Source organism: Protopterus annectens, chromosome 2.part2 (genome assembly GCF_019279795.1).
Source record: "Protopterus annectens isolate FY-2018-M chromosome 2.part2, PAN1.0, whole genome shotgun sequence".
In the NCBI taxonomy this organism is placed as follows: Eukaryota; Metazoa; Chordata; order Ceratodontiformes; family Protopteridae; genus Protopterus; species Protopterus annectens.
The window spans coordinates 1,081,757,052-1,081,783,515 of NC_056730.1; the positions used below are offsets into that span (position 1 = coordinate 1,081,757,052).

The following is a 26,464-nucleotide window of genomic DNA, read 5'->3' on the forward strand; positions in this document are numbered from 1 at the left end:
GAGCAGTACAAGCATCATTAAAAGCATCATCCACAACAGTAAGTACTGGAGGAATGGCTAAAGGCCTATGCTGTGGCAAATGCAAAAAGGTTCTAAGCCTTTTCCTAGAGTCTGAAAAATCCTGGCCCTGCCATTGAAATTGTTCCCTCATAGCATGCAAGGTTTCCCCAAAAGAAAATTCCTCAGGCGGAGAGGCAGAAGGAATGGAGTCTTCTGCATCAGAGTCCTCATAAGGAGAGAAGGGGCCTTCTGGAGGGTTTGAATTATCTGATTCATCAGAGGAGCCATCTGAAGAAACTGGCTCAGGGGGCTCTACTCTAATCCTCTTCTCTGGAGGTGGGTGAGAGGCCCTGTCTGGATGTGGTTGGGATCCCCGGGTTAAAGAAATGAGATCCTCTGCTAGACTAAGCATTTGTGAACTAGGGCTAGGCCTGTGAGAGGGGGTCTTAGCAGGCACAGTTTTGGTAGTTTTAGCTGCTTTAGCCCTGGCAAAGGCCTTAATCGACATGGATGCAGGAGGCCTAGCAGCTCCACGTGCAGGGGTAGAAATATCCAAAGGGATAATATTAGATAAATCCTGCGAACCTGCAAGAGCAGGTGTGATTTCAGTAGCAGATTCAGCCTGGCTGGATGAAGCTTCGGTAATTGGCAAGCTTTCGGCCGAAGGAAGAACCGTGGACTCTGTTTCAGCTGAAACTGAGACACTCGCAGCTGGCTTAACCGCGGTTTCGGCCGAAACCGCAGACCGCGAGTGTCGGTCCTTTTCCTTGCGTTTTTTAGAAATTTGCATAGTCGGAGTATCCGACGGCATAATGTAAGCGAAATCGGAGCCGAAAAACTCTTCAGCAAATTCCGACCGACGTCTAAGTGTCCGTCGGTTGAAAGAAGCACAGGCTAGACAAGCTGCTACGTCGTGGTCTGGGCCTAAGCAAGGTAAGCAGTAAGAGTGGAAATCTTTATGAGGTATTTGTTTCCCACAAGTTAAACAGTTATTCATTTTTTCTGACATCGGCTGAGGCAAGAAAGAGTCCCCAACGGGGTACTTAGCTTTTTAGAAGTCTTCGGTACTTGTAGTAGTAATCTCTGGTTCTGACTGACCGGCACTTGCGAACAGCTTCTGCTTCGGGCGCCACGCGGCAAGAAAGACTGGGGAAAATGGCGTCGGCTGATGCCTTTATACCCGAAGAACTGCAGCTATGACGTCGGGTGAAGTGCGACACCAGCCGAGACCAGACCCAGACTTTGGAATCCGGCCGACCGAAGGGCTGCCTGACGACAGGACAACCCATTTGTAAGGACTGCAGATGCATCCTTGAAGGACATCGTCTTTTTATAGTACATTTGTTAAATCTAGCACAAAACCGACAACTAGTGACGTCGTGATCAGGGCCTAGGCATGGAATACAGTAAGAGTGGAAGTCCTTACGAGGTATTTGCTTTCCACAAGAAATACAATTATTAACTTTTTCTGACATCGGTCTAAGGCAAGAAAAAAAGTTTCCCCAATGGGGTACTTAGCTTTATTGAAGACTTCGGATCTGAAATTCGACTTCGAAAATCTCAGGAGTCGGCCGACCGGCACTTGCGAACTGCTTCTACTTTGGGCACCGCGCGGCAAGAAAGACTGAAGAAAATGGCATTGGATGCATCTTGTATATCCCTGGCGCACTGACGTCAGGGAAGAAGCAACAGCAACCGACGCCGGACCAAGACTTTGGAACTCTGGCCGACTGCGGGACCGCTTGATGGCAGGATAACCCAAGTGTGATGACTGCAGCAGTGTAACACGATGAACATCTGGGAAGTTGTGTTCAAGCTTGCTCCCAGGAATAAAATTTGTTAATAGGGTAGCAGATGTGATTTCTTTTCGTTTATGGTGTACTCCAGACAAGTTAGCACCTTTTGTACAAATGCCAGATGATTCAAAAGTATGTCCTGGCTTTCTGCCTGAATTAGACAATTGTCCAGGTATGGGTATATTTGAATATTTCTTGGCCTGCAAAATGTAATGACTGGAGCTAGGCACTTTGTGAATACCCTAGGCACAGGAGATAAGCCAAAGGGCAGTGGAGAGAACTGATAGTGCATGTAGCCTGCTTTGAAGCGTAGGAATCTTCTGCAAGAACCCCTGATTGGGATATGTAGGTAGGCTTCCTTTAAATCCAGTGTTGACAACCAGGCATTTTTGCCTAGCAATGGAAGCAACTGGTAAAGAGTTATCATCTTGAATTTTGGAATCAGAAAAAAGGTGTTTAAGATAGAAAGGTCCAGGATAGGACGCCATGAGTCGTCTTTTCTGGGTACCAGGAAAATTCTTGAGTAGAAACCTTGTCCCTTTCCCTCTTCTGGTACAGTGTGAATAGCTTTTATGCTTAAGAGAGAGAGTACTTGATTGTGAGCCTCTGCCCACTGATTTGGGGGTAGATCTGGCCAACCGTTTGGGGTTGGTAACGTGTGGAAGTGAAGTCTGTATCCTTGGGAAACTATATTTAAAACCCATTTGTCCTGGATAATGAGTTCCCAGTTTTTTGCCTACAGAGAAATCTTTCCCCCTAAAGGAGCAGTCAGTTGAGAAGTGCTTGGAAGTTTTAAAGTTAAGTCACTGAGACAGTCTACCATGGGGGGAGTCTTACTACTCCCTGATTTGGAAGTGGGAGCCCTCCACTGCTTAGTCCTATGTGTACCCAGAGACTGAAGCCTGGGTGTTCTGCTGGTCTGGGTTTGGACTGAGAAGGCCTGGAAGAGGCAGGAAAGGACCAATTCTTAGAGGGTCAATGCCTACTAAATCTTAGAGGCTGTACTTGTAGGAAATCTTTAACAGTTTGCATAGATTTAGCTTTTTCCTCCATCTTTTACGAACTACTTCTGCTTTGTTGCCAAAGAGGCGGTCCTGATTTAAGGGAGCATCCAGCAATTTAGCTTTAACATGATCTGGCAAGAATTGCTCCTTAAGCCAAGCATGCCTTCTAAGTACAGACCCAGTGACAGCAGCCATGCAAGATGCCTCTAGTGAATCAAAACCACATTCCAAAGTATGTTTTCCAACCTGTTAAGCAGAATGCATTAAATCCTGTAAATCCTTATTTTCAGCACAGTCAGGAATCAACATCATTTTCTGTTTAGGCAATCCAATAATATGCTGCTGATACTTTAACATATGGCAGGGTCCTAATAGCCAAGGTTGCAGAAGTGTATACCTTCTTACCCCATCTATCAGCACCCTGGAGTCTCTATCAGAGGGGGTAGGATTTTTGGCAGTAGTAGCCTTAATGCCCTTGGGTCCCTGTGAAGTGGTCTCAGGTTCCGCAGTAGGATTTTTAAAAAGGAACTTGAGAGTCAGGAACCCTGTAATATCTATCAGGTTTTCTGGGAGTAGGAGATAAAGAGTCAGGGGCCAAGCTAGATTCCGAAAAGGCATCATTAACAATGTCTAGTACAGGAGGGATAGCTAAAGGCATGTGTTGGGGCAGGAGTAAGAAATCCCTAACCCTCTTAAGAATCAGAGTAATCCTGGCTTTCCCAATGAAAATGCTCCCTAAGAGTATGCATGGTTTCACCAAAAGAGAAATCCTCTATGAGGGAAGCAGAGGGAATACAGTCCTCTGCGTCAGAATCCTCAAAGGTAGATAAGGGTAAATCTTGGTCATCAGAGGAAAACAGGTAGTTATGTACTCACCATAACGATCGATGTATGTGGTCCATCTCACCTCACATTCTTTACTCATGGGTTCGGAGCCGAGAATCGGCTCAGACTCTGCCAACTATTTTCTAGCACAAAGTCTCTAATTGGCTGGGCTAACCCGGTATCACAAGATGCACCTCGCCCTAGCCCCAGATCTAGTTTGCAGCCATCAGACTCACACCCCACACACACAACTGCCACTGGAGGGAGCTCCAGCCTGAAAGGAAGGAAAAAACAACTGACTTTGAAGGGTTCTCAGAACCAATTTTCCTCCAAATCCTATAGGAAGGGGGCAGGTGGGAGGGTACGTAAGAATGTGAGGCGAGATGGACCACATACATCGATCGTTATGGCGAGTACATAACTACCTGATGTTATGTGGTCCTATCTTGCCTACGTTCTTTACTCACGGGACAGCGCCCCCAGTACCTCTATCCTGGGTGGCTCATAGGAAAATACTCCTGAGAACCGTGGAACCAAAGGAAGCCCGGCCACTAGAAGCCACGTCCAACTTGTAATGAGTAAAAAAGGTGTGCAGAGAAGCCCAAGTGGCCGCAGCACAAATGTCATCCAATGAAAGCCTAGCATGGCATGCTACTGATGTAGACACTGCCCTGGTAGAATGAGCTTCAACGGGAAAAGGTAAATTTCTGCCTGCTGACGAATAGATAAAGGAAATACAATCTTTGATCCATTTAGAAATTGTGCTCTTGGAAATAGGACAACCTGTTCTGTTTTCAGAGGACACAAACAGTTGATCAGACTTCCTAATATGCCTAGTCCTGTGTAAGTAGAATCTTAGTTGTCTGTGCACATCCAACTGGTGAAACCTAAACTCTGCTTTACTGGAAAAGTTCGGAAAGAACACTGGTAACTCGATAGACTGATGCAGATTAACGGTGGATGACACCTTCGGAAGGAAGGATGGGTTAAGTCTCAGGGAAACTCTGTCCTTATGGAAGGTCAAATACGGAGGCTTAATGGACAAGGCTTGAATCTCTGATACTCTTCTGGCCGATGGCCATCAGGAAAGCAGTCTTCCAAGAAAGAAATTTTAATTCACAGGTGGCAGCCGGTTCAAAGGGCGGTGAAGTGATGGCTTGTAACACAAAGTTTAGATCCCATGGCATAACAGGTTCTGAAACCGGAGGGCGAAGTAACCAGGCGCCTTTCAAGAAGGCCTTACAAAGTTTAAGGCCCATAACAAAAGGCTCGTAAAAAGTATGAAAGTTGGAAATTGCAGCCAGCTGCACCTTAATGGTAGCAGGCATGGAGCCCCGTCGGAAAAGCATGGCTAAAATGTCTAAGACCGACGGAATTGGAGCTGTGAAGGGGTCCAAACCTTGGGCCTGAGCCCAAATGGAGAATCTCTTCCAATTGCCGGAATAAATCCTTCTGGTGGAAGACTTATGAGATGAAGACAAGATGTGTACCACCTCAGGTGAAAAGGAATGTCGTCTAACTATTGATGGAAGTGGAGCAGCCAGGCTGTCAACCTGAGGGTTTGCAGGGAGGGGTGGAGCTGTCCTGACATATGAATCAGTAGGTCTGGCACTGGGTCCAGAGTCCAAGGGCCGTCCACTGTGTACTGCTGAATAAAGGGGAACCATACTTGTCGAGGCCAGTGTGGAGCAATTAGAATCATCCTGCTTCCCAAGGATATGGCTTTCTGAATCACTCTTGGTAACAGAGGAAACAGAGCGAAAGCAAAGATCAGACCAGGGGGCCAATCGTGGACTAGAGCGTCCCTGGTTGACTGCCCCTGTGGGGGGATCAGTGTGAAGTACTTGCTGCATTTGGCATTGAGAGGGCTGGCGAAGAGATAGCAGCAAGGCTGACCCCACCTGCTGAAAATTTGAACCGCCACTCGGTCGTTCAGGGACCACTCGTAAGGCATCAGAATAGCTCTGCTCAGCCTGTCCGCTATCACGTTGGTCTTTCCCGGAATGTCGTTGCCACTAAAAACCATTGGGAAGACATTGCCCAATGCCACACTCACATGGCCTCTCTGCAGAGGGGATAAGACTTGGTTCCCCCCTGCTTGTTCGGGTACCACACCACGGACATGTTGTCTGAATGAATTGCAATCGTTCCCCGAGGAAGAGAGCTTTGGAGTGCCCGCAACGCTAGTAACACCGTTCTCATCTCTAGAACATTGATGTGCAGGTGTACCTCGTGATCTTGCCACGTGCCTTGGACCGTCCTGCCAAGATAATGCCCCCCACCCCATCTGGGAGGCGTCCGTGGTCACCGTGACTACTGGCAATATAGGAATCAAGCTCCTCCCTTTGTCGAGATTGGGGGAGCATAGCCACCAGCGGAGGTCTTGTTTGCACCGTTCCGTGAGAAGTATCAAGTGGGAAAGAGGAAGTTTCTGAAAGGACCATTGGGCCGAAAGGAGCCACTGTAGGATCCGCATGTGTAACCTGGCTAGAGGCACCAGCACCAGGAGATGGAGAACTAACCTGGCCTGAACTCTCTTGAGGGGCAACAATGAGTGAATCTGAGACTGCAGCACTCTTACTCTCTCTTGTGGCAGAAAGGCCCGCATTTGAATAGAGTCTAGCTCGGCGCCTATAAAAACAACACACTGTGAGGGCAGCAAGGCAGACTTTTCCCAGTTCAAGGTAATTCCTAGTTGGTGACCAAGTGTAATGGTAGCCTCCTGGCTTGAATAAGGAGATGCCTGGTGGGGGCGGTGAGAAGCCAGTCGTCCAGACATGGAAATACCTGGAATCCCCGATGTCTCAGGTGAGCCGTCACCACTGCCAAACACTTGGTAAACACCCTGGGGGCTGTGGTGAGACCAAAGGGCAGGAAACGAAACTGGAAGTGACTGGCTCCCAGCCGGAAGCGTAAAGGAGTCCTGGATGCCTTGTCCATCTTGATGTGGTAGTAGGCATCCTTGAGATTGATGGAGCACATCCAAACTCCTTTTTCCAGCAAGGGAAAAATGGACTGAAGAGTGACCATTTGGAACTTGGACTTTAGAACGCAGTGATTCAATCGGCTGAGATTCAGAATGGGCCTAAGGTCCCCTGTTCTTTTCGGCACCAAAAAGAGTCTTGAGTAAGTTCCTGATCCGATATGGTCTGAGGGGACTGGTTGGATGACTCCTTTTTCTAGCAACTTTGAAACTTCTAGGGCTGCCTGATCCCGATGACTGGGTCGAACGTCCGGGATTCTTTTGACTGGAGGGGGTGTTGATAAAAAGGGGATGATGTAACTTCCGGTAACTATTCAAAGCACCCAACGATCCTGGGTGATACTTTCCCAGGTTTCCGGATGCAACAAAATTTGGCCCCCGACTGGCTCCGCAACAGCACAGTCGGGCAACGCCTCAGGAACGCTGAAAGGAAGACCCGAGAAAGGAATCGCAGTCTCCCAAGTTGCGGGGGCCTCCTCTGCCTCTAGGACGGCGTCTTCCAGAATAATTTCCCCCTCCTCTACCTCTGGAGGGGGGCTCACCTTGAGCGGCAGGGAAAGACCTCTGTGACTTCTTGAACCACATTTTCCCTCCTCTCTGAGCCTTGGGGTAAGGCCTAGAAGGAAGAGAGAAACTGGCCCCTACGGTAGATAGGGTCTTCCCTTCCTGTTCGCATCTGGTGAGGGTGTCTTTCACTTTGGTCCCGAAGAGTGAGGACCCATCAAAGGGGGCGTCAGTGAAGGAAGACTTAAAGGCCTCCGCAAAATGACACAGGTGCAGCCAGGCTTGCCTTCTGAGAGCCACACCTAAGCTAGCTGCCCCACTCGCCCCTTCGGCTGCATAGGATATGAGCCTCATAGATGAGTTGACAATGGAACCAAGGGTAGACAACTGGGCGTTAACAGTCTGCGCTACCGCCTCAGGTATGTTACCCATCAGAGTGTCTCCTAGCTCCTACAGGAGATTTCTCTGGAGCCGATTAAAATGACAAAGATAATTCATCGACCGCACTGTAAAGGTCACTGAAGACAGGGTACGCTTCCCGTACCGGTCCATACTCCTGGACTCCTTGTTAGGAGGATGGATGGAAGAAGAAGCCTCTGCAACTTCCTGTTGAGTGGCTGCCGCCACCACCAAGGCATCCACGGAAACCCCTTTGGTCAGGAACTCTTTCCCCGGGGGAGCAGAAAAAAAACTTATTTGGACGTCTGGGCACTGGTTCCACTGAATCAGGGGTCTCCCACACCCTTCGACAAATCAAATCCAGAAGTTCATCGAAGGGTGGAGACACCCAGGAGGCGGAGGGTTGAGCTCCGAAGGCCTTGAGGAATACCGACTCCTCCTCAGTGGGGGTCTTGGAAGGCCAGTCACCTCTCTGCCTCAAAATCTCCAAGATGTCAGAGAAAGAGACATCAGAGGACGACTTACAGGACCCCTCAGACTCCTCGAGGTCGGTATCAGAAGTGAGGGGACTCATCCTGGGAGTCTATGTGCTTCCTCTTGCACAACTTCTTTCTAGGGGGGCTCCTCAGGCACCGACTCTGAGGGGCCCTCAGAAAGTTGGGGACCGCTCATAGGGGTATCCTCAGACCTTCAGGCTCCGCCATCCACAGAGAGAGGGGAGTCAGAGGCTCTAGCCGGGGTGTAGGGGGAAGGAGTGACCGATCCAAGTGATGTGACTGACGATCTGGCCAGTGCGCTCCTCTTGGCCTCGAAGGCAGATCCCCCCGAATCCGAGGACCGACCCGTCTCCAAGACCACAACCGAAGTCAGGGTTCCCCGAGCCGAAACACCGAGAGGGAGACTCTAAACCGACAAGAGTCCCGAGATATCCCCCTTGGGTCTGACTGAGGAAACTCGAGTACAGAAATCAGAGGACGGAAACGACATGGTTGGAGCGGACGTCGGCTCCGATAAACTCGCAAGGAGTATCAGAGCAGACACGAGAACATCACTCGGCACGGAGCACTCAGGCTCCGACGACACAGGGGTGCTCGGAGGAGGAATCATCAGTACAAGAACAGAGACTGGCTCCAGAGCCATCTGGGCCGGAGCCGAGAACAATTTTGCTAACAGGATCTCCTACCCGGAGACTCAGGCTTAACACTGGTGACCTGCTCCAAATAGGTTCCAATAATATCGGAGCCGAGGTCGACTCCAGTACAACGGATACCTCCTGTGGCCCCGAGGACAATGGAGCCGAGGAGGCAGTATCCACTTTCGAAACTTTCTCTGGGGGCTCTGAAGAGACAGATGGAGCCGGAGATCTTTTCTTGGCCTTGGAAGTCTTAGTACTAGAAGAAGAGTCTAAGGACTCCTCAAAAGAAGGTTTAACCAGGCCCTTCAAAATCAACTTAGTTTTTCTTTCCTGCAGTACCCTGGGGCTAAAAGCATGGCAAAAACTGCAGGACTCTTGCAGGTGAATAGCACCAAGACAATAAACACAGATAGAATGCCCATCTCTGATGGACATCTTGTAGCCACATTTAGAGCATTTCTTAAACCCAGAGGGTTTATGCTCTTTTTGCTCCAGTTGCATTCTTGAAGGACATCACAACTCGCTCACACAGTACACTCACAAAGAAAACTAGCTATTAAAATAGCTTTTTACTAGAAACAGACTGCTAAATACTTATGAAAAGTATAGAAAGGGTACTTAGCCACAGCCAAGCGAGACCACGTCCTAACTCTACGAGCGACAAACGAGATCTGGGGCTAGGACGAGGTGCATCTTGGGATACCGGGTTAGCCCAGCCAATTAGAGACTTTGTGCTAGAAAATAGTTGGCAGAGTCTGAGCCGATTCTCGGCTCCGAACCCATGAGTAAAGAATGTAGGCGAGATAGGACCACATAACATCAAGAGATTTCAGAATGCTGGTCAGAAGTATCACAAGCAAATTCAGTCCTAGGTCTCTTAGAGGGGGAAGGTTGGCTTCCCCTGATTAAAGTAATAAGGTCTTCAGCCATTCTTATCATTTGTTTTTTAGGCATAGAGGCCTGACCATGCGGTCTGGGCGTCAGTTTTCTAGGCATGGTTTGAGTTTTAGGCCTTGAAGAAGAAGATGGCGTCAGTTTAATATGCAAGTCAGTAGGCCTGAATACACCCTCAGAAGCTGGTGCCTGCACAGCGGCTCCAGACCCATCCAAGGTAGAGACATCCGCAGGTTCCACAGTTGAAGCATCTCGAGGCATACGACTCCAAACGGGTCTCAGTAGTGGCTGTAGTGGGTATCAGGGGCTGCGAAAGCACCTGAGTACCGGCGAACTGGCGACTGGCTTAGGAGAAGCGTTGTCTGCAGCTTTGGACCTAGGCAGCCTGTCTCTGTCTTTATCTTTGCATTTTTTTTGGAAAGTCGGTAGTCGGATGGCTTACTGAAGACATATCTGGATAATTGAATAGAGTACCAAAATATTTAGACGCATAAATATACCGACGACAAATAGTTTTGTTGCTTAAATAAAGCACAAAACTGACAGCGAGGTACGTCGTGGTCAGGGATAGGCAAGGAATACAGTACAAATGAAAATCTTTGAGGTATTTGTTTTCCACAAGAAATACAATTATTGACTTTCACTGACATCGGTTTAGAGCAAGAAAATGTTTCCCCAATGGGGTACTTCGCTATAGTTGAAGACTTCGGTTCTGAAAGTCGAAAATGAAAATTTCAGGAGTCGGCCGACCGGCACTTGCGAACTGCTTCTGCTTCGGGCACCGCAGAGCAAGAAAGACTGATGTAATGGTGTCGGCTGCATGCTTTATACCCCTGACTACCTGACGTCACGGAAGACGAGACAGCAAACGATGCAGGGCCCAAGACTTTTATAATCAGGCCGACTGAGGGCTACTGCAAGCAGATAACCCAAATGTGATGACTGCAACAGTGAAACAAGAAGAACATCCAGTTTCCAGGTTACCTGTGTCCATTACAGATATAGGTGCCAAACCAGGAATGAATTTCCTACTTCCCATCCAATTGTCCAAGTTGTACTCGAATTGGGTTTTGGAGGAACTCTGCTTCACATGGATGGGGAGCCTGTACCATAGAAGGGGTAGTCTCTGGGACACAAACCTATCTCTCTAGTAGCTCCTATTTATATCACAGGCAAGGTTTAAGTCTTTAGAATGGGTAACTCTGGTGCTGTTTGTTTTGTGGATATGCAGGAGGTCCATCAGAGTGGGATCTGACAATGTCCTGTATGCAAGGCAAAGATATCTCCTCAAAAGCCTGTAGGAGACAGAATACAAGGTAGGGCCTTGAGGCGGTCTGCATAGGACATTTTACTTATGCCCTCTATTCTTTTAGTGAGGAACCTCTGTGGGCATTCCAATTGTTAGATATGCCTGGTTAGGTACATACCAAAGGGGCATTGGACTCAATGACAGGTACGATGAATGCCAAATACAGTGGAACAATGACTTCCTTGGACTTAACTGTCATACCTTTGTTTATAAGTTGCGCAGCATAGAATGATTTCCTCACCACTGTAGACATGTGATGGTCAAAGCCTAGATTACTATCTATACGTGTCCCTAAGTCCCTGACTACTGGGTCAACTTTAAGGGGTATGTTGTCAATATGATAGTTACCAGGGATGGATAACTTCCCAAAGGACAATATTCTGCATTTCTTGACAATTAGTTTTAGTCCATGGCTCTGACACCAGTTGTTTGCCTGTGTCATTCCCTCCTGCAGAAAATTTTTGTCAGTGTGAGATTCAATGACCACTCCTAATTTGCAAATCATGTCAGCCAGAGACCACTTGACATTGGCCTTGACTTCTGAGAAGTAAATGCCAAAAAGGAGCGGGTCCAAGGACTGACACCTGAGGGACTCTACTTGTGGCTGGCCTCTTTGTAGAGGTGGACTCCCCAATTCTAATTTCTTGGGTCCTGTCTGAGCCAGTTGGCTATCCACTGGGTGACAGTTTTGAGAGGGAGGAGATTGAGTCTTGGATAGTAAGTCAGGAGAAATGGCTGAGATGGATGCAAGGTCAGATCCGTAAACCCAGTAGTGAGGCATAATGAAATGGGCAACATCCGATCTTAAACTTTATTCCACATACAGAATAGACTGCAAAGCACTTGGCCAGCAAACTGTCACAGAAAATCTACCACATACCCAGTGAACCATACAACTCAATTACCAAAAGAGTCAATATTCCTAGGCTGAAATATGCATTCCCAGCATAATCTAACCATACCACAAGTTGCAGAAAACAAACCTGCACAATACTTACATTCTGCCAAGACAGCTTCCCTGTGTAACTACCCAAAGAACAAAATGGATCCCTGAGCATAATGGAGCTCAACTTCTAGTCAAAATGCATGGGTTTAGGTTTCAGCAATGCAAGATACATTTTTCCTACCTGCCTTTTTCCTGGTGTAATTTGCACAAATTCTGAACTCAATAATATGAAATTGCTGACATTAATTTTCTACTCATTATTAGTAAATAAAATAGTAATCACTCTTTCTTCCTATAATTCCTGTATCTAATGTCTTTTCTGAACTGTGTGTACTAGTAAGGCCTCACTGCCTTTTGTTGTATCAAAACTGTAAATGTTTTTATGTTTGCCTTCTGTGTGGAGTCTGCATGTCCTCCACGCAGTCACGTGGGTTTCCTGCGGGTGCTCCGGTTCCCTCCCACATTCCAAAGACATGCAGTAGGTGGATTAGACACACTAAATTGGCCATAGGTGCGAATGTGTGCGAGTGAGTGGTACAATGAACTATCGAGGCAGGGCTAGCCACCAAGTAGTGTAAACCTTGGCTTGAGATGATTGTCATTGCTGAAGTAACACCCCGCCCTCATGTGCAAAATGGGAAAAGGGTCGAGGATGGATGGAAGTTCAATGCTGTATAACTCATTTAATCACTGCCATCTATGCTGTTGTTGCGCTACGGCTGTATGTGTGACTGACAATGGTCCTTCAACCACTCACCTATCTAGTTAATGCCTGTTAGTAAACTGAATGAATAAATTGAAGCTGAAACTGCAGCTGGCAGGTAAAGGGACAGAACCCGTAAGAAGCTATCCTGAGGTCAAATGTACAGCAAAAGCATGCTTGCAACCTGGACTTAAACTCGAATATTTTATTACAATAAACACAAAAACTACTATTTCTGAATATTAACAGTCTTCTTTTAATTTTCAGCTTAGTCAGTACAAAAGCACACAAAGCTGGTCACAAACAAGCAGGGGAGAAGGGAGTGAGGAAGGCACTTACCTACAAATCCAATCGATTTTAAAGACACCTCCCAACATTTTTGCATTCATACCAGCAGGAAGTACCCAGTGTATTGGTGATCCTCCATGGTGTGATTCAGATGCAAGTCGTGCAAACCCTACAGAACAATGAACACAGTTACAAACCATGTCACTTGTCAATACATCAATCACCCACTGACCATAGCTTACCTTGAAATTTTCCACTTTCTCTTACTGAAAATATTAAGATGACACTTCTAGCTGCTCTGAATGCAGCATTCAGCTTCTTTTCATTTACTGGCAGCGTAGACCACACACCCTAGAATTAAAACTAAAATATTACTGTCTGCAACAAAGTGAAATCGTATCTTAAATGTAAAGCACTGCTGACATGCATGTAGAATTTACAATTGTAATGAAATGGCAGTGACTATGCATTCCTGAATTGCATAACTAAAGATGCACCTCAGCATGTCACAAATGAGACAGCTGGTAAAACAAAGCGGTCTAAAGAGGTACTTACCATTAAGTAAGCCTATCTAATAACTTAGCACAGCAGTGAGTGTGGCCGAGTGACGTCTCCAGGCGTTTCTGCAGTTACACCCTACTGCTCCTCTAGGCATCAAATATTGCCTGTTTATATTTGCATTAATAATTCCAAAACCATGTTACATACAAGGTATCAGAAAATTTTATCTTGAAGTATACATGATAGCAAACACAATTGTATTGATATATGACCTCTGTCAATGGGTATTTGTTAAAAATGTAAGGTGATAACTTCAATTTTTAAATGTTGAAGCCACGCCCACTAGGAGTTAAAGGTACACACTCAAAAGAGCTCTACAGGAGGGAATGAGTTAAATACTGGGTTCACTGGTGCAATTTTAATCATACTGAAAGAGAATGAGATGCAGGAGGGGTGTCAAAAGACCAACATGACTAGCACAGCTTTGGAAGCCCCCTCCACAGACGAGTCTCTATCCCAGCCATGTAACTGGCAGTGGGAAAAAACGGAACAGCAGCCTGCACCACATTTTAGCTCTTTTGATGATATTCTTATTGGGGTGGTCTTAACAAGTCTGTCTGAAGCATATGCCTACTTTTAGCAGGAGTTATGACTTCCAAAGACACCTAAACCCAAAAAACAGGTAGTTATGTACTCACCATAACGATCGATGTATGTGGCCCATCTCGCCTCACATTCTTTACTCATGGGTTCGGAGCAGAGAATCGGCTCCGACTCGGCCAACTATTTCTCTAGCACAAAGTCTCTAATTGGCTGGGCTAACCCGGTATCCCAAAATGCACCTCGCCCTAGCCCCAGATCTAGTTTGCAGCCATTCCAGTCACACCCCCCACACACAACCACCACTGGAAGGAGCTCCAGCCAGAAGGAAAGAAAAAAACAACTGACATTGAAGGGTTCTCACAGCCAATTTTCCTCCAAATCCTACAGGAAGGGGGCAGGTGGGAGGGTACGTAAGAATGTGAGGCGAGAGGGACCACATACATCGATCGTTATGGTGAGTACATATGTTATGTGGTCCTATCTCGCCTACATTCTTTACTCATGGGACAGTGTCCCCAGCACCTCTATCCTGGGCGGCTCATAGGAAAAATGCTCCCGAGAACCGTGGAACCAAAGGAAGCCCGGCCCCTAGAAGCCACGTCCAACTTGTAATGAGTAATAAAGGTGTGCGGAGAGGCCCAGGTGGCTGCAGCACACATATCATCCAAAGAAAGCCTGGCATGATAAGCTACTGATGTAGAAACTGCCCTGGTAGAGTGAGCTTTGATGGGAAAAGGTAAATTTCTGCCTGCTGACGAATATATAAAGGAAATACAATCTTTGATCCATTTAGAAAGTGTGCTCTTGGCAACAGGACAACCTGTTCTGTTTTCTGAGAAGGACACAAACAGTTGATCAGACTTCCTAATATGCTTAGTCCTGTGTAAGTAGAATCTTAGTTGTCTGTGCACATCCAACTGGTGAAATCTAAACTCTGCTTTATTGGAAAAGTTTGGAAAGAACACTGGTAACTCAATAGATTAATGAAGATTAACGGTGGATGACACCTTAGGAAGGAAGGACGGGATAAGTCTCAGGGAAACTCTGTCCTTATGAAAGGTCAAATACGGAGGTTTAATGGACAAAGCTTAGGTTCATAGGTTCATACTAGGCTATCTGCCCTAGGGCAATTACAAGCCTAGCCCGATTTTGTTTGGCTTACGCCACCCCTTGATTTGAGTATACTGTGCCTTTTTTAAGGTTTAGTTTACTGTGCCTCTGTCTAATAGTGACACGGAAGTAATCCCCGGGACAAACCTACGATCCCCCATCCACTCATCAAGATTCTTCTTGAAGAGATTCAGTGAGGTGCTCTGCCTAACATGAATTGGAATTCTATTCCAGAGCGAAGGGAGCCTCTGGGTTATGAATCTGTCCCTCCAGCAAGTTCTATTTATTTCTGTGCTGAGGTTCAAGTCCCTCGAGCGTGTGGCTCTAAGGGATTTAGATTTACTGAGGTGGAGCATGTCCATTAATTCTGGATTGGACATAGCTTTATATGTCAGGCATAGATTGCCTCGAAGTAGGCAGTATGCAACTGAGTAGAGATGGACTTTTTTTTAACCGAGCAGCATATGGCATCTGCGAGTCCCTTGATCCTCTTGGTGAGGTACTTTTGGGGTCTTTCTAATTGCTGCAGGTGTCGGGTAAGGTACATCCCAAAAGGGGCATTATATTCTATGATAGGCCTGATGAGGGATGAATAAAGGGGCACGATTACCTCTCTTGATCTAGATGTGAATCCTTTCATGATGAGGTGGGCTATGTAGAAGGTCTTTCTAACCACTTTGGCAATGTGGTTGTCAAAGGAGAGATTGCTATCAACTTGGGTCCCCAGATCCCTAATTACTTTCTCTGTACTTAATGGGTTACCGCCTACATGGTAATTTGTGGGCACATTGTTTTTGCCAAAGGGTATGACTATACACTTTTTGGCATTTAGCTTTAGACCATGGCTCTGGCACCAGTTATCCATCTCTGTGAGACCTTTATGAAAGATGTTTGTGTCAGCTGGAGAGTCGATTATGATGCCCAGTTTGCAGTCATCTGCGAACTTGGTGAGCCATAGTCCTCCCACGTTGGCCTGTACCTCTGAAAAGTATACACCGAACAAGAGCGGTCCCAGGACAGAACCTTGTGGGACGCCAATTGTGACCGGTTTCGAGTCTGACATGGCTCCAGCAACTCTCACTCTGTGGGTTCTGTCTTTAAGCCAGTTTGCGACCCATCTTGTGACATAGGGGTTTATATTTAAGCTGGATAGCTTATCTATGATGCCCGAATGGGGTATTGTGTCAAATGCCTTTGCTAGGTCCAGATAGGCTGTGTGGACTACCTTCCCTTCATCTATGGCTTTGGTGACTGTTTCAAAGAAGTCGACCAGGTTCAAAAGGTAGGATCTGCCCTTGACGAAGCCGAATTGGGTAGGATCTAGTGTCTGTAGGTCCCCAATGTCTTTGTTTATGAGCTCCATGATGATCCTCTCCATAGCCTTGCAGACTAGGCTAGTCAGGCTTATGGGGCGATAATTTCCAGGGTCCGTAGAGGCTCCACGGCCCGTAGAGGCTCCACCTTTGTGGAGTGGGACCACTGTTGCTGTACACCATTCTGTGGGCACATATCCTGTAGTGAGGGTGAGATTGTACAGCTGTTTTATTTGAGGGGTTAGTTCTTCTTGGAGTTCATGTAGGATGCAACCCGGGACGCCATCTGGTCCCATGGAAGCAGTGTTTTTTGCTTTGGAGAGGGCAGCCTTCACCTGAGCATCAGAGATGTTTGGGAGGCAGCCCTCTGCCGGGATAGATACTTGCTCTTTTGGGGGGGGTGAAGTTTGCACTGAACCTGTCTGCCAGGATATTGGCGATGTCTGTGGGTTCAGTGTATTTTTTGTCATTTAGAATCAACTCAGAACAAGTCTGGGAGTTGCATTCCAGGTTCCTAACATAACTGAAAAAAGCCTTACGATTGTCTTTAGTGTCCTGTGCAATTTTTCGCCCGAAGCTGGCCTTGGAGGATTTTATGAGAGATCGTAATTTTTTGCTAGCACTGATCAGAGCTGCCTTCCCTATTAGGGATTTTGCTCTATCATGTAGTAGCTTCCTCCTTCTGTTGTACAGTTATTTATGGCTGGGGTCCACCAGACTGGATGCCTGCCTTTGGACGATTCGGTCTTGGTTTTGTTTGGGATAGCATAATCCATGCATTCCTGGAGATGTCCGTAGAATGCATTTATATAGGATTCTGCAGTTTGGGCCATAGTTTCCACTGGCCCTGGGGCCTTGAATCTCTGATACTCTTCTAGCCGATATAATGGCTATTAGGAAAGCCATCTTCCAAGATAGAAATTTTAATTCACAGGTGGCAGCCGGTTCAAAGGGCAGTGAAGTGATGGCTTGTAACACAAGGTTTAGATCCCATGGCATGACAGGTTCTGAAAACGGAGAGCGAAGTAGCCAGGCGCCTTTCAAGAAGGCCTTAAAAAGTTTATGGCCCATAAGAGAAGGCTCGTAAGATGTATGAAAATTGGAAATTGCAGCCAGCTACACCTTAATGGTAGCAGGCGGGGAGCCCTGTCGAAAAAGCATGGCTAAAAAATCTAAGACAGACGGAATTGGGGCTGTGAAGGGGTCCAAACATTGGGTCTGAGCCCAAATGGAGAATCTCTTCCAATTGCTGGAATAAATCCTTCTGGTGGAAGACTTATGAGACGAAGATAAGATGTGTACCACCTCAGGTGAAAGGGAATGTCGTTCTAACTAGTGATGGAAGTGGAGCAGCCAGGCTGTCAACCTGAGGGTTTGCAGGGACGGATGGAGCTGTCCTGACATATGAATCAGTAGGTCTGGCACTGGGTCCAGGGTCCAAGGGCCGTCCACTGTGTACTGCTGAAGAAAGGTGAACCATACTTGTCGAGGCCAGTGTGGAGCAATTAGAATCATCTTGCTTCCCAAGGATTTGGCTTTCTGAATCACTCTTGGAAACGGAGGGAAAGCATAGATCAGACCGGAGGGCCAATTGTGGACTAGAGCTTCCATGGGGGACTCCCCCTGTGGGGGGATCAGTGTGAAGTACTTGCTGCATTTGGCACTGAGAGGGCTGGCGAAGAGATCGCAGCAAGGCTGACCCCCAGCTGTTGAAAATTTGAACCGCCACTCGGTTGTTCAGGGACCACTCGTAAGGCATCAGAATAGCTCTGCTCAGCCTGTCCGCTATCACGTTGGTCTTTCCTGGAATGTGCGTTGCCACTAGAAAACGTTGGGAAGACACTGCCCAATGCTACACTCACATGGCCTCTCTGTAGAGGGGATAAGACTTGGTCCCCCCCTGCTTGTTTAGGTACCAAACCACGGACATGCTGTCCGAGTGAATTGCAATCGTTCCCAGATGAAGAGAGCTTTGGAGTGCCCGCAACGCTAGAAACACTGCTCTCATCTCTAGAACATTGATGTGCAGGTGTACCTCGTGATCTTGCCACGTGCCTTGGACCGTCCTGCCAAGATAGTGCCCCCCCACCATATCTGGGAGGCGTCCGTGGTCACTGTGGCCACTGGAGACAGAGGAATCAAGCTCCTCCACTTGTCCAGATTGGTGGAACATAGCCACCAACGGAGGTCCTGTTTGCACCATTCCGTGAGAAGTATTAAGTGTGAAAGAGGAAGTTTCTGAAAGGACCATTGGGCCGAAAGGAGCCACTGTAGGATCCGCATGTGTAACCTGGCTAGAGGCACCAGCATGATGGTGGCAGCCATGGATCCCAGGAGCTGGAGGACTAACCTGGCCTGAACTCTGAGGGGCAACAATGCGTGAATCTGAGACTGCAGCACTCTTATCCTCTCTTGTGGCAGAAAGGCCCGCATTTGAATAGAGTCTATCTCTGCGCCTGTAAAAACAACACGCTGTGAGGGCAGCATGGCAGACTTTTCCCAGTTCAAGGTAATTCCTAGTTGTTGACAAAGTGTAATGGTAGCCTCTCTAGCTTGAAAGAGGAGAAGCCTATTGGGGGGTGGTGAGAAGCCAGTCCAGATATGGAAACACCTGGAATCCCCGTCTCAGGTGAGCCGTCACCACTGCCACACACTTGGTAAACACCCTGGGGGCTGTGGTGAGACCAAAGGGCAGGGCACGAAACTGGAAGTGACTGGCTCCCAGCCGGAAGCGTAAGTGTCTCCTGGATGCCTTGTCCATCTTGATGTGGTAGTAGGCATCCTTGAGATCGATGGAGCACATCCATACTCCTTTTTCCAGCAAGGGAAAAATGGACTGAAGAGTGACCATTCAGAACTTGGACTTCAGAACATATTGATTCAATCGGCTGAGATCAAGAATGGGCCTCAGGTCCCCTGTTCTTTTCGGCACCAAAAAGAGTCTTGAGTAAGTTCCTGATCCGATATGGTCTGAGGGGACTGGTTGGATGACTCCTTTTTCTAGCAGCTTTGAAACTTCTAGTGCTCTTTGACCCCGATGACTGGGTGGAACATCCGGGATTCTTTTGACTGGAGGAGGTGTTGATAAAAAAGGGATAGTGTAACCTCCGGTAACTATTCGAAGCACCCAACGATCCTGGGTGATGCTTTCCCAGGTTTCCGGATGCAATGAAATTCAGCCCCCGACTGGCTCCGGAACAGCACAGTCGGGCAACACCTCAGGAACGCTGAAAGGAAGACCCGCGAAAGGAATCATGGTCTCCCGAGTTGCGGGGGCCTCCTCTGCCTCTAGGACAGTGTCTTCCAGAATAATTTCCCCCTCCTCTGCCTCTAGAGGGGGGACTCACCTTGAGAGGCAGGGAAAGACTTCTGTGACTTCTTGAACCACATTTTCCCTCCTCTCTGAGCCTTGGGGTAAGGCCTAGAAGGAAGAGAGAAACAGGCCCCTATGGCAGATAGGGTCTTCCCCTCCTGTTCGCATCTGGTGAGGGTGTCTTTCACATTGGTCCCGAAGAGTGAGGACACATCAAAGGGGGCGTCAGTAAAGGAAGACTTAAAGGCCTCCGCGAAATGACACAGGCACATCCAGGCTTGCCTTCTGAGAGCTACACCTGAGCTAGCTGCCCTACTCGCCCCTTCGGCTGCATAGGATATGAGCCTCATGGACGAGTTGACAATGGAACCAAGGGTAGACAACTGGGCGTTAACAGTCTGCGCTACCACCTCAGGCATGTTACCCCATCAGAGAGTCTCCTAGCTCCTTAAGGAGATCTCTCTGGAGCCGAGTAAAATGACAAAGATAATTCAGCGATCGCAAAGTAAAGGTCGCTGAAGACAGGGTACGCTTCCCATACTGGTCCATACTCCTGGACTACTTGTTAGGAGGATGGATGGAAAAAGAAACCTCTGCAACTTCCAGCTGAGTGGCTGCCGCCACCACCAACGCATCTACAGAAATCCCTTTGGTCAAGAACACTTTCCCCGGGGGAGCAGAAAGGAACTTATTTGGACGTCTGGGCACCGGTTCCACGGAATCAGGGGTCTCCCACATCCTTCGACAAATCAAATCCAGAGGTTCATCGAAGGGTGGAGACACCCAGGAGACGGAGGGTTGAGCTCCGAAGGCCTTGAGGAATACCGACTCCTCCTCAGGGGGGGGTCTTGGAAGGCCAGTCACCTCTCTGCCTCAAGATCTCCAGGATGTTGGAGAAAGAGACATCATCGGAGGATGACTTAGGGGACCCCTCTGACTCCTCGAGGCCGGTATCGGAAGTGAGGGCCTCGGCCTGGGAGTCTATGTGCTTCCACTTGCACAACTTCTTTCTAGGGAGCTGCTCAGGCACCGATACTGGATCTTTTCTTGGTCTTGAACTTAGTACTAGAAAAAGAGTCTAAGGACTCCTGAAAGGAAGGTTTAACCAGGCCCTTCAAAATCAACTTATTTTTTCTTTCCTGCAGTACCCTGGGGCTGAAAGTGTGGCAGCAGGACTCTTGCAGGTGAATAGCACCAAGACAATAAACACAGAAAGAATGCCCATCTGTAATGGACATCTTACAGCCACATTTTGAGCATTTTTTAAACCCATAGGGTTTATGCTCTTTCTGCTCTTTAAACAGTAATGCACAGCACCCACTCAACCGACAACAACAGACACAAGAGGAAGGCGGGGGAAAAAAACAACTACGAACAGCCAAGGAAACTCTAATTTAAATGTTTCTTTGGTGCAGCCAGGAAACTAACTACCGATCAAAAACCAACAAAAACACAAGATTACACAAACCACACAACACAGGAGATGACTAGGTCCTCTAATTTAAACGGGCCTAGCCCGCCAACACAGAGGGATACCACAAAAAAGACTACTCGCTTACACAGTACTCTCAAAATGAAAAAACTAGCTATTAAAATAGCTTTTTACAAGAGAACGGACTGCTAAGACTTATGAAAATTTAGAAAAAAAGGTACTTAGCCACAGCCAAGCGAGACCACATCCTAACTCTACGAGCGGCAAATGAGACCTGGGGCTAGGGCAAGGTGCCTCTTGGGATACCGGGTTAGCCCAGTCAATTAGAGACTTCGTGCTAGAGAAATAGTTGGCAGAGTCGGAGCCGAACCCGTGAGTAAAGAATATAGGCGAGATAGGACCACATAACATCTTATAGACTTTAAGAGGGGGTTGGAAAATGCACAAAAAAGGAAGACACAAGGTTGAACCCACTGTGCTCTTTTTTGGGAGGGGAATTTTTTACTGCAGCAGCAATCTTACTATTCAAATGTGTACTGATACTTAAAGTTATTACACAGCTGTACACTGTTCATTCCTACATACAACTACTACAGTGGCATGCAAAACAAAAAGAGCACTAGTCATGACTAAGATTATCAATGGAAGAGGTAATTGGTGGCAAACATGCTCTTCTTCAAAGAAAACGATTCAATAAGTTTTTACCTGGTCATTTAATGTCTTACCATGGCAATGCAATTGACTACCATCTAAATAAAACCTGTTTAAATAATGTCCTTCACAACTTTGCTTTTCTTCTGGTTGATGTAAAAAAATACTTTCACAAAGGGAACCAAGGTCCCTGAACTGAGAAGGTTCCCATGTGGAAGCCCTATACAAAACATGAGGCATGTGCCATCACAGAACTGGCAGGTTCCAGCAAGGAGAACCACCTCTGTTCATTCCTGCACACTGCTCTGTCCACGAACTGAACTCACTTAGAAAGTAGGGCAACATCAGAAGCTCTATGTCTAGGGGATGCAAGTACCGACACCAAGAATCCCTCAGAAACCGGTGAATCTTTCTCATGGTTTGTGATGCATTTAAGAATGGTGGCCCTTACTAGCCTAAAAGTAAAAGAGCCCCAAATAAGGGACTTCTATCTCATGAGATAGACCTGATCCACTTTGGGGTGATGACTAAAAACCTCAGAAATTAGTGGGCAGTTTGTAACACTGTCCGGAACTTGATGTTGCAATTGTGGCTGCAGTAGATAACTGTATGGGTATCCATGCACTTTTAACCTGAGAAAGGCTACCACTGGCAGTAGGCACTTCATGAATGCCCTGGGTGTGATAGGAAATTTAAAAGGCAAGAAGTAAATCATAATGGTAGAGTCTGAAACTTAAAACGTAAAAATTCCCTGTGGTCCATACAAATGCCAATGTGCAAATAAGCACTCTTCAGATCCAGCATGACCAGGAAGGTCCAGCAGAAGAGTACAGGGTGGAGCAAATGCAAGACAGCCATCCTGAATTTCATTACCTGTAGGAAGACGTTGAGCAAGGAGAAGTCCAGGACTGGCTTTCACTGCCCATCTCGTTTGTGGTCTAAAAAGATGGAAGAAACCTGACCCTTCTTCCCAGTCAAGGGCAAGGCCAAGTGTAGCTGATTTTCTAGTATCAGGACCATCGCCAAGAAAGGCAAGGCAGACAAACATGGTCATGTTCCTTCATTTATAATGTCCAACACTCTCATGCTGTCACCAATTTCTTTGCAAAATGGTTCAATCTGCCTCTCGAATGGCTCACCTGTGTGTAGATGGAAGACGAGTAGGGGCAGGGAGACAGAATCAGAGTCACAATTGTTCACAGGGAGTGGCTGAACTACTTTCAGGGCTGCCTAGCATGTTTGTCTTCTCTCTCTCCGTCTCACTCCACTGTCTGCTTCTTCCCTGAGTTTACCCTTCACCTACTGATCCTTCAGCTGCTGAGTGATCAAAGACCCCAATCCTGCAAAGACCATTTATGCTGTACTGCACAATCATGGAGTGAAAGAACTACTTCACGGCTCGCATCACAGTGCCTTTTTCTACTATTTTTTAATCTATTCTGCAAAGGTTTTCCCATCAAAGATTCCTTGTCTAAGTGGTCATGTGTGAGCTACCCTTTGATGCCTGACAGCTCGTGATGACGTAAGAGGTAGCTGTCATTATAGACTGGGTCCACACATAATGGAAATTTCCCCACAGACACTGAGACATGAACAAGTTTCAGGATGTGGGAGTTTAGTAACTCTTCCTGAATTTCTATAGACAAGTGTCCTATCTGTGCCAGAATTCTTGAATGAAACTTCATGTGTGCCTGACAGTTTATCACCCTAAAAGCTAGAGTGCTGAAGTATACACCTATTTATTGAAACTACACATGATATTGCTTTCCTTATCATTCAACAATGTTTTCTTGCCTGGTATCAGCTTATCAACTTTGTGTACCTTCTGGGAAAATAACTATGAAACCATTTTTTGTAGATGTACTGGTGAGTTTGCTCCAAGCTACAGAAACTATCCTGCTATTCAGGCAAACAGGGGATGGATATACGGCTGCAGAGAGATTGCAAGAAAGGGTCCTCAAGTTCCTCAAAAACCTGAACTGTTGCATGCTTAGGTTCCTCCCAACCTAGGAGATCATATTTCTTCTTGTTACTGGGTATTTTATATTTAGAATTCACCCCTCACTTCTGTCAGGTTGTCCCCAAAGAATACTTCACCTTAAAGAAAACTAATTGAGATGAGTCCCTTTTACCTGAGATGGATCCAAGGAAGGATGTCATTAAAGCATACAGGTTATTCTCTTCAAAGGAACAGCTCGACTCTGCAACTTGGAATGTATCTCTCTCCTGTCCTCTTACACCACCCTGGGGCAGTGGGACCAAGGGATCTGTTAATCACTGAAGACGCCCGGTTAACTGCTTCATACCTTGGATAAACAATGAGGGTGAATCCACCTCCTGAAAAAAGGACATCATACCCTGGTCTTGCTTGCTCAGGGAAATGTGCTCTCTGTGGTGTCAAGAAAATGCTTTTTAAAGTCTTATGGTCCACCACTCTGTGCTGCTCTTCGCCATCAACCTTCAATTCCTGGTGAGCCAAGGACAGGTTCTTCTTCAGTAGACACTGAAGACTGAGGCCAGACGTTTACCACTCCAATGAAAAGATGACATAAGGAGGAGGTACCTAACTGGTGGTGGATGTAGGGCACCCAAATGAGAGGAGTCAGGAGAGAGGGAATAGGTTACTATAATAGTGAAGACACTTAAGCATCTACACTACACTGTTCATCATGCTTCAAAGTTGCAATAATTACTCTTGGGAACATTGCCAGTACTACAAAAATGGGTGGCTCTTCAGATGAAGGGGCAGGGGAGATAAGCACCTGGAGAACTGCTGAGGTAAACCCTGCGCTGCCCCTAGATGCACCATTCAGCTTATAGTGTCTAAAAAAAGATGTGAACTGAAAACCACGTGGCTGCTTCTGGGATAGAATGAGTTGGTACTCCTTTAAAGAAGGCAGTAGAACCCTAGTAGAGTGGTTCTGATGTTACTTAGGGCCTGCTTCATATTACACTTGTAACAAAAGCAATGCAACTGGTAATTCACTTACAAATGGTTTAATAGGCCTCGCCTTTCTGGTTTCTAGCAAATGTCACAAATAACTGATCAGATTTTCTGTGGTTCTTTCTTTTGTACAAGTAGAATCTGAGTTGTTGGACAACTTCTGGGGAATGCAATGTTCGTTCTCCTTTGTTCTAGAACTTTGGGGAAGAGGACAGGCAGGTTAATGGCTTAATTCAGACATCAGATACTACCATAACTCATTAACCCAGAGTACCTTCTCATGGCGCCTCTGTGCTTAACACCGAGCACACCATGAGAAGATAGTAATTGGAAGCTGTTACCCCCGAGTGCCTTCCCCAAGCATGAGAAACTGCATTCCCGATTTCTGTGTGACCTTAATGTAAAACACGCTGAAATTGTAACTGAATGTGTAAATTCAATACATAGTTACACTTCAGCATGTTTCAACATTAAGTTCACATTAAACTTATTTTAGAAAATCCGGTTTAAAAGTTCTTTAACAGCAAGTGGGCAGCCAATTGGATTCTTGCAAATCCAAGCCATCACCTGCGTCACACATCCACCCCCAACAGTATCTTTTGTTGTTTTCCCCAAATAAATAGAGGGTCCAGCAGCAGGTATTTCCTTTCTTTCTTCAAATACTTGAAGATTTGACCTGCTACTGGATCCCTCTATTTTTTGGGGACTCACGTTTTTCACAGATTGCCAGCACTGCACGAAGTATCCTACTGTAACTTCGCTCAAGGACTTCCCTGTTTAGTTTATCTGAAGGACTTCCCGGTTCAGCTTCCCCCGTGATAACCCAGGTAAAAATATGTCACAAAAGCATATGCAGAGGCTTTAGTAGCAATAGCCTTAAAATTTAGTGCAGTACAAATTTATTTTGCGTCTTCTAGGTTTCGCTCAGTGAGGAATTCAATTGTTTGCCAGATATGCCGATTAACATCTCATCTCAGGTAGCTTAGTGGTAGGTTGTTCTGAGAAAGTTGTGCATGGCTGTGGGTTCTAATCCTGAAAGTGGTTATTATTTATGAGTGGATGGGAGATTGTAGGTTTACCCCGGGGATCACTTCTGTGTCACTGTTAGACAGAGGCACAGTATACTAACCTCGAAAAAGGGCATAGCAAAATTAATTTAAAATGGGTGGCGAAAGCCAAACACACTCTGGCTAGGCTTATAAATGCCCTAGGGCAGATAGCCTAGTATGAACCTATGAACATACTAAGTCTGGTGCCGTAATGTTTGCTTGTCACTGACACATGCATTTCATAGCTGTTGTTGTATATATGCAGAAGTCAGTGAGAAATTCAGTTGTGTGACAGATGAGCCATTTTTCTGTTTGCTTACTCTCTGTACATTGGTTGGATGACTAATTTAGTTTCCGACATTTTTTATTTTACTCATTCAATGCTGAATGTTGAAAAAAAGCCCAGTGCTGCTGACCAGCCGGCTGTGTCCTCAACTTGGTAGGCAAAATGTAAGTTCTGGAGTCCATAATGCCACTATTTTATATTTGTGTAGCCTGTTACTTATTTCTGTAAAGTCTTCATCCATATCTGGGGACCTTATAAGAATACTGCCTAGTGTTTGTGATGTGTGATAATTTCCTAAAAGCCACTTCTCTACACTGTATTTGGCCAGTGAATGTGCTCTGTTTGGTCTTATTCTACACTGTTTTTGATTTAATATACTAGCGACTGTGCTCTGTTGATATTTTACACTGTAGTTGCTTTATTATACCACAGATTCAACCAGAAGCATATTCTGCTGAGTATTGTTTACACAAGGC

At 46.5% G+C, this 26,464-nt stretch overlaps 1 protein-coding gene across 4 annotated transcripts in view; it reads right to left on the reverse strand.

Moving 5' to 3' along the window:
• YTHDC1 (YTH domain containing 1) overlaps window positions 1-26,464 on the reverse strand; it is a 1,387,762-nt gene that overhangs the window by 665,136 nt on the left and 696,162 nt on the right. For all 4 annotated transcript variants that reach the window (XM_044064303.1, XM_044064301.1, XM_044064302.1 and 1 more), the window contains exons 6-7: window positions 13,029-13,137; window positions 12,838-12,955 (exon numbers count right to left, since the gene is read on the reverse strand). In XM_044064303.1, the coding sequence (XP_043920238.1) occupies window positions 12,838-12,955; window positions 13,029-13,137 (227 nt within the window). The remainder of the gene's footprint in view (window positions 1-12,837; window positions 12,956-13,028; window positions 13,138-26,464) is intronic.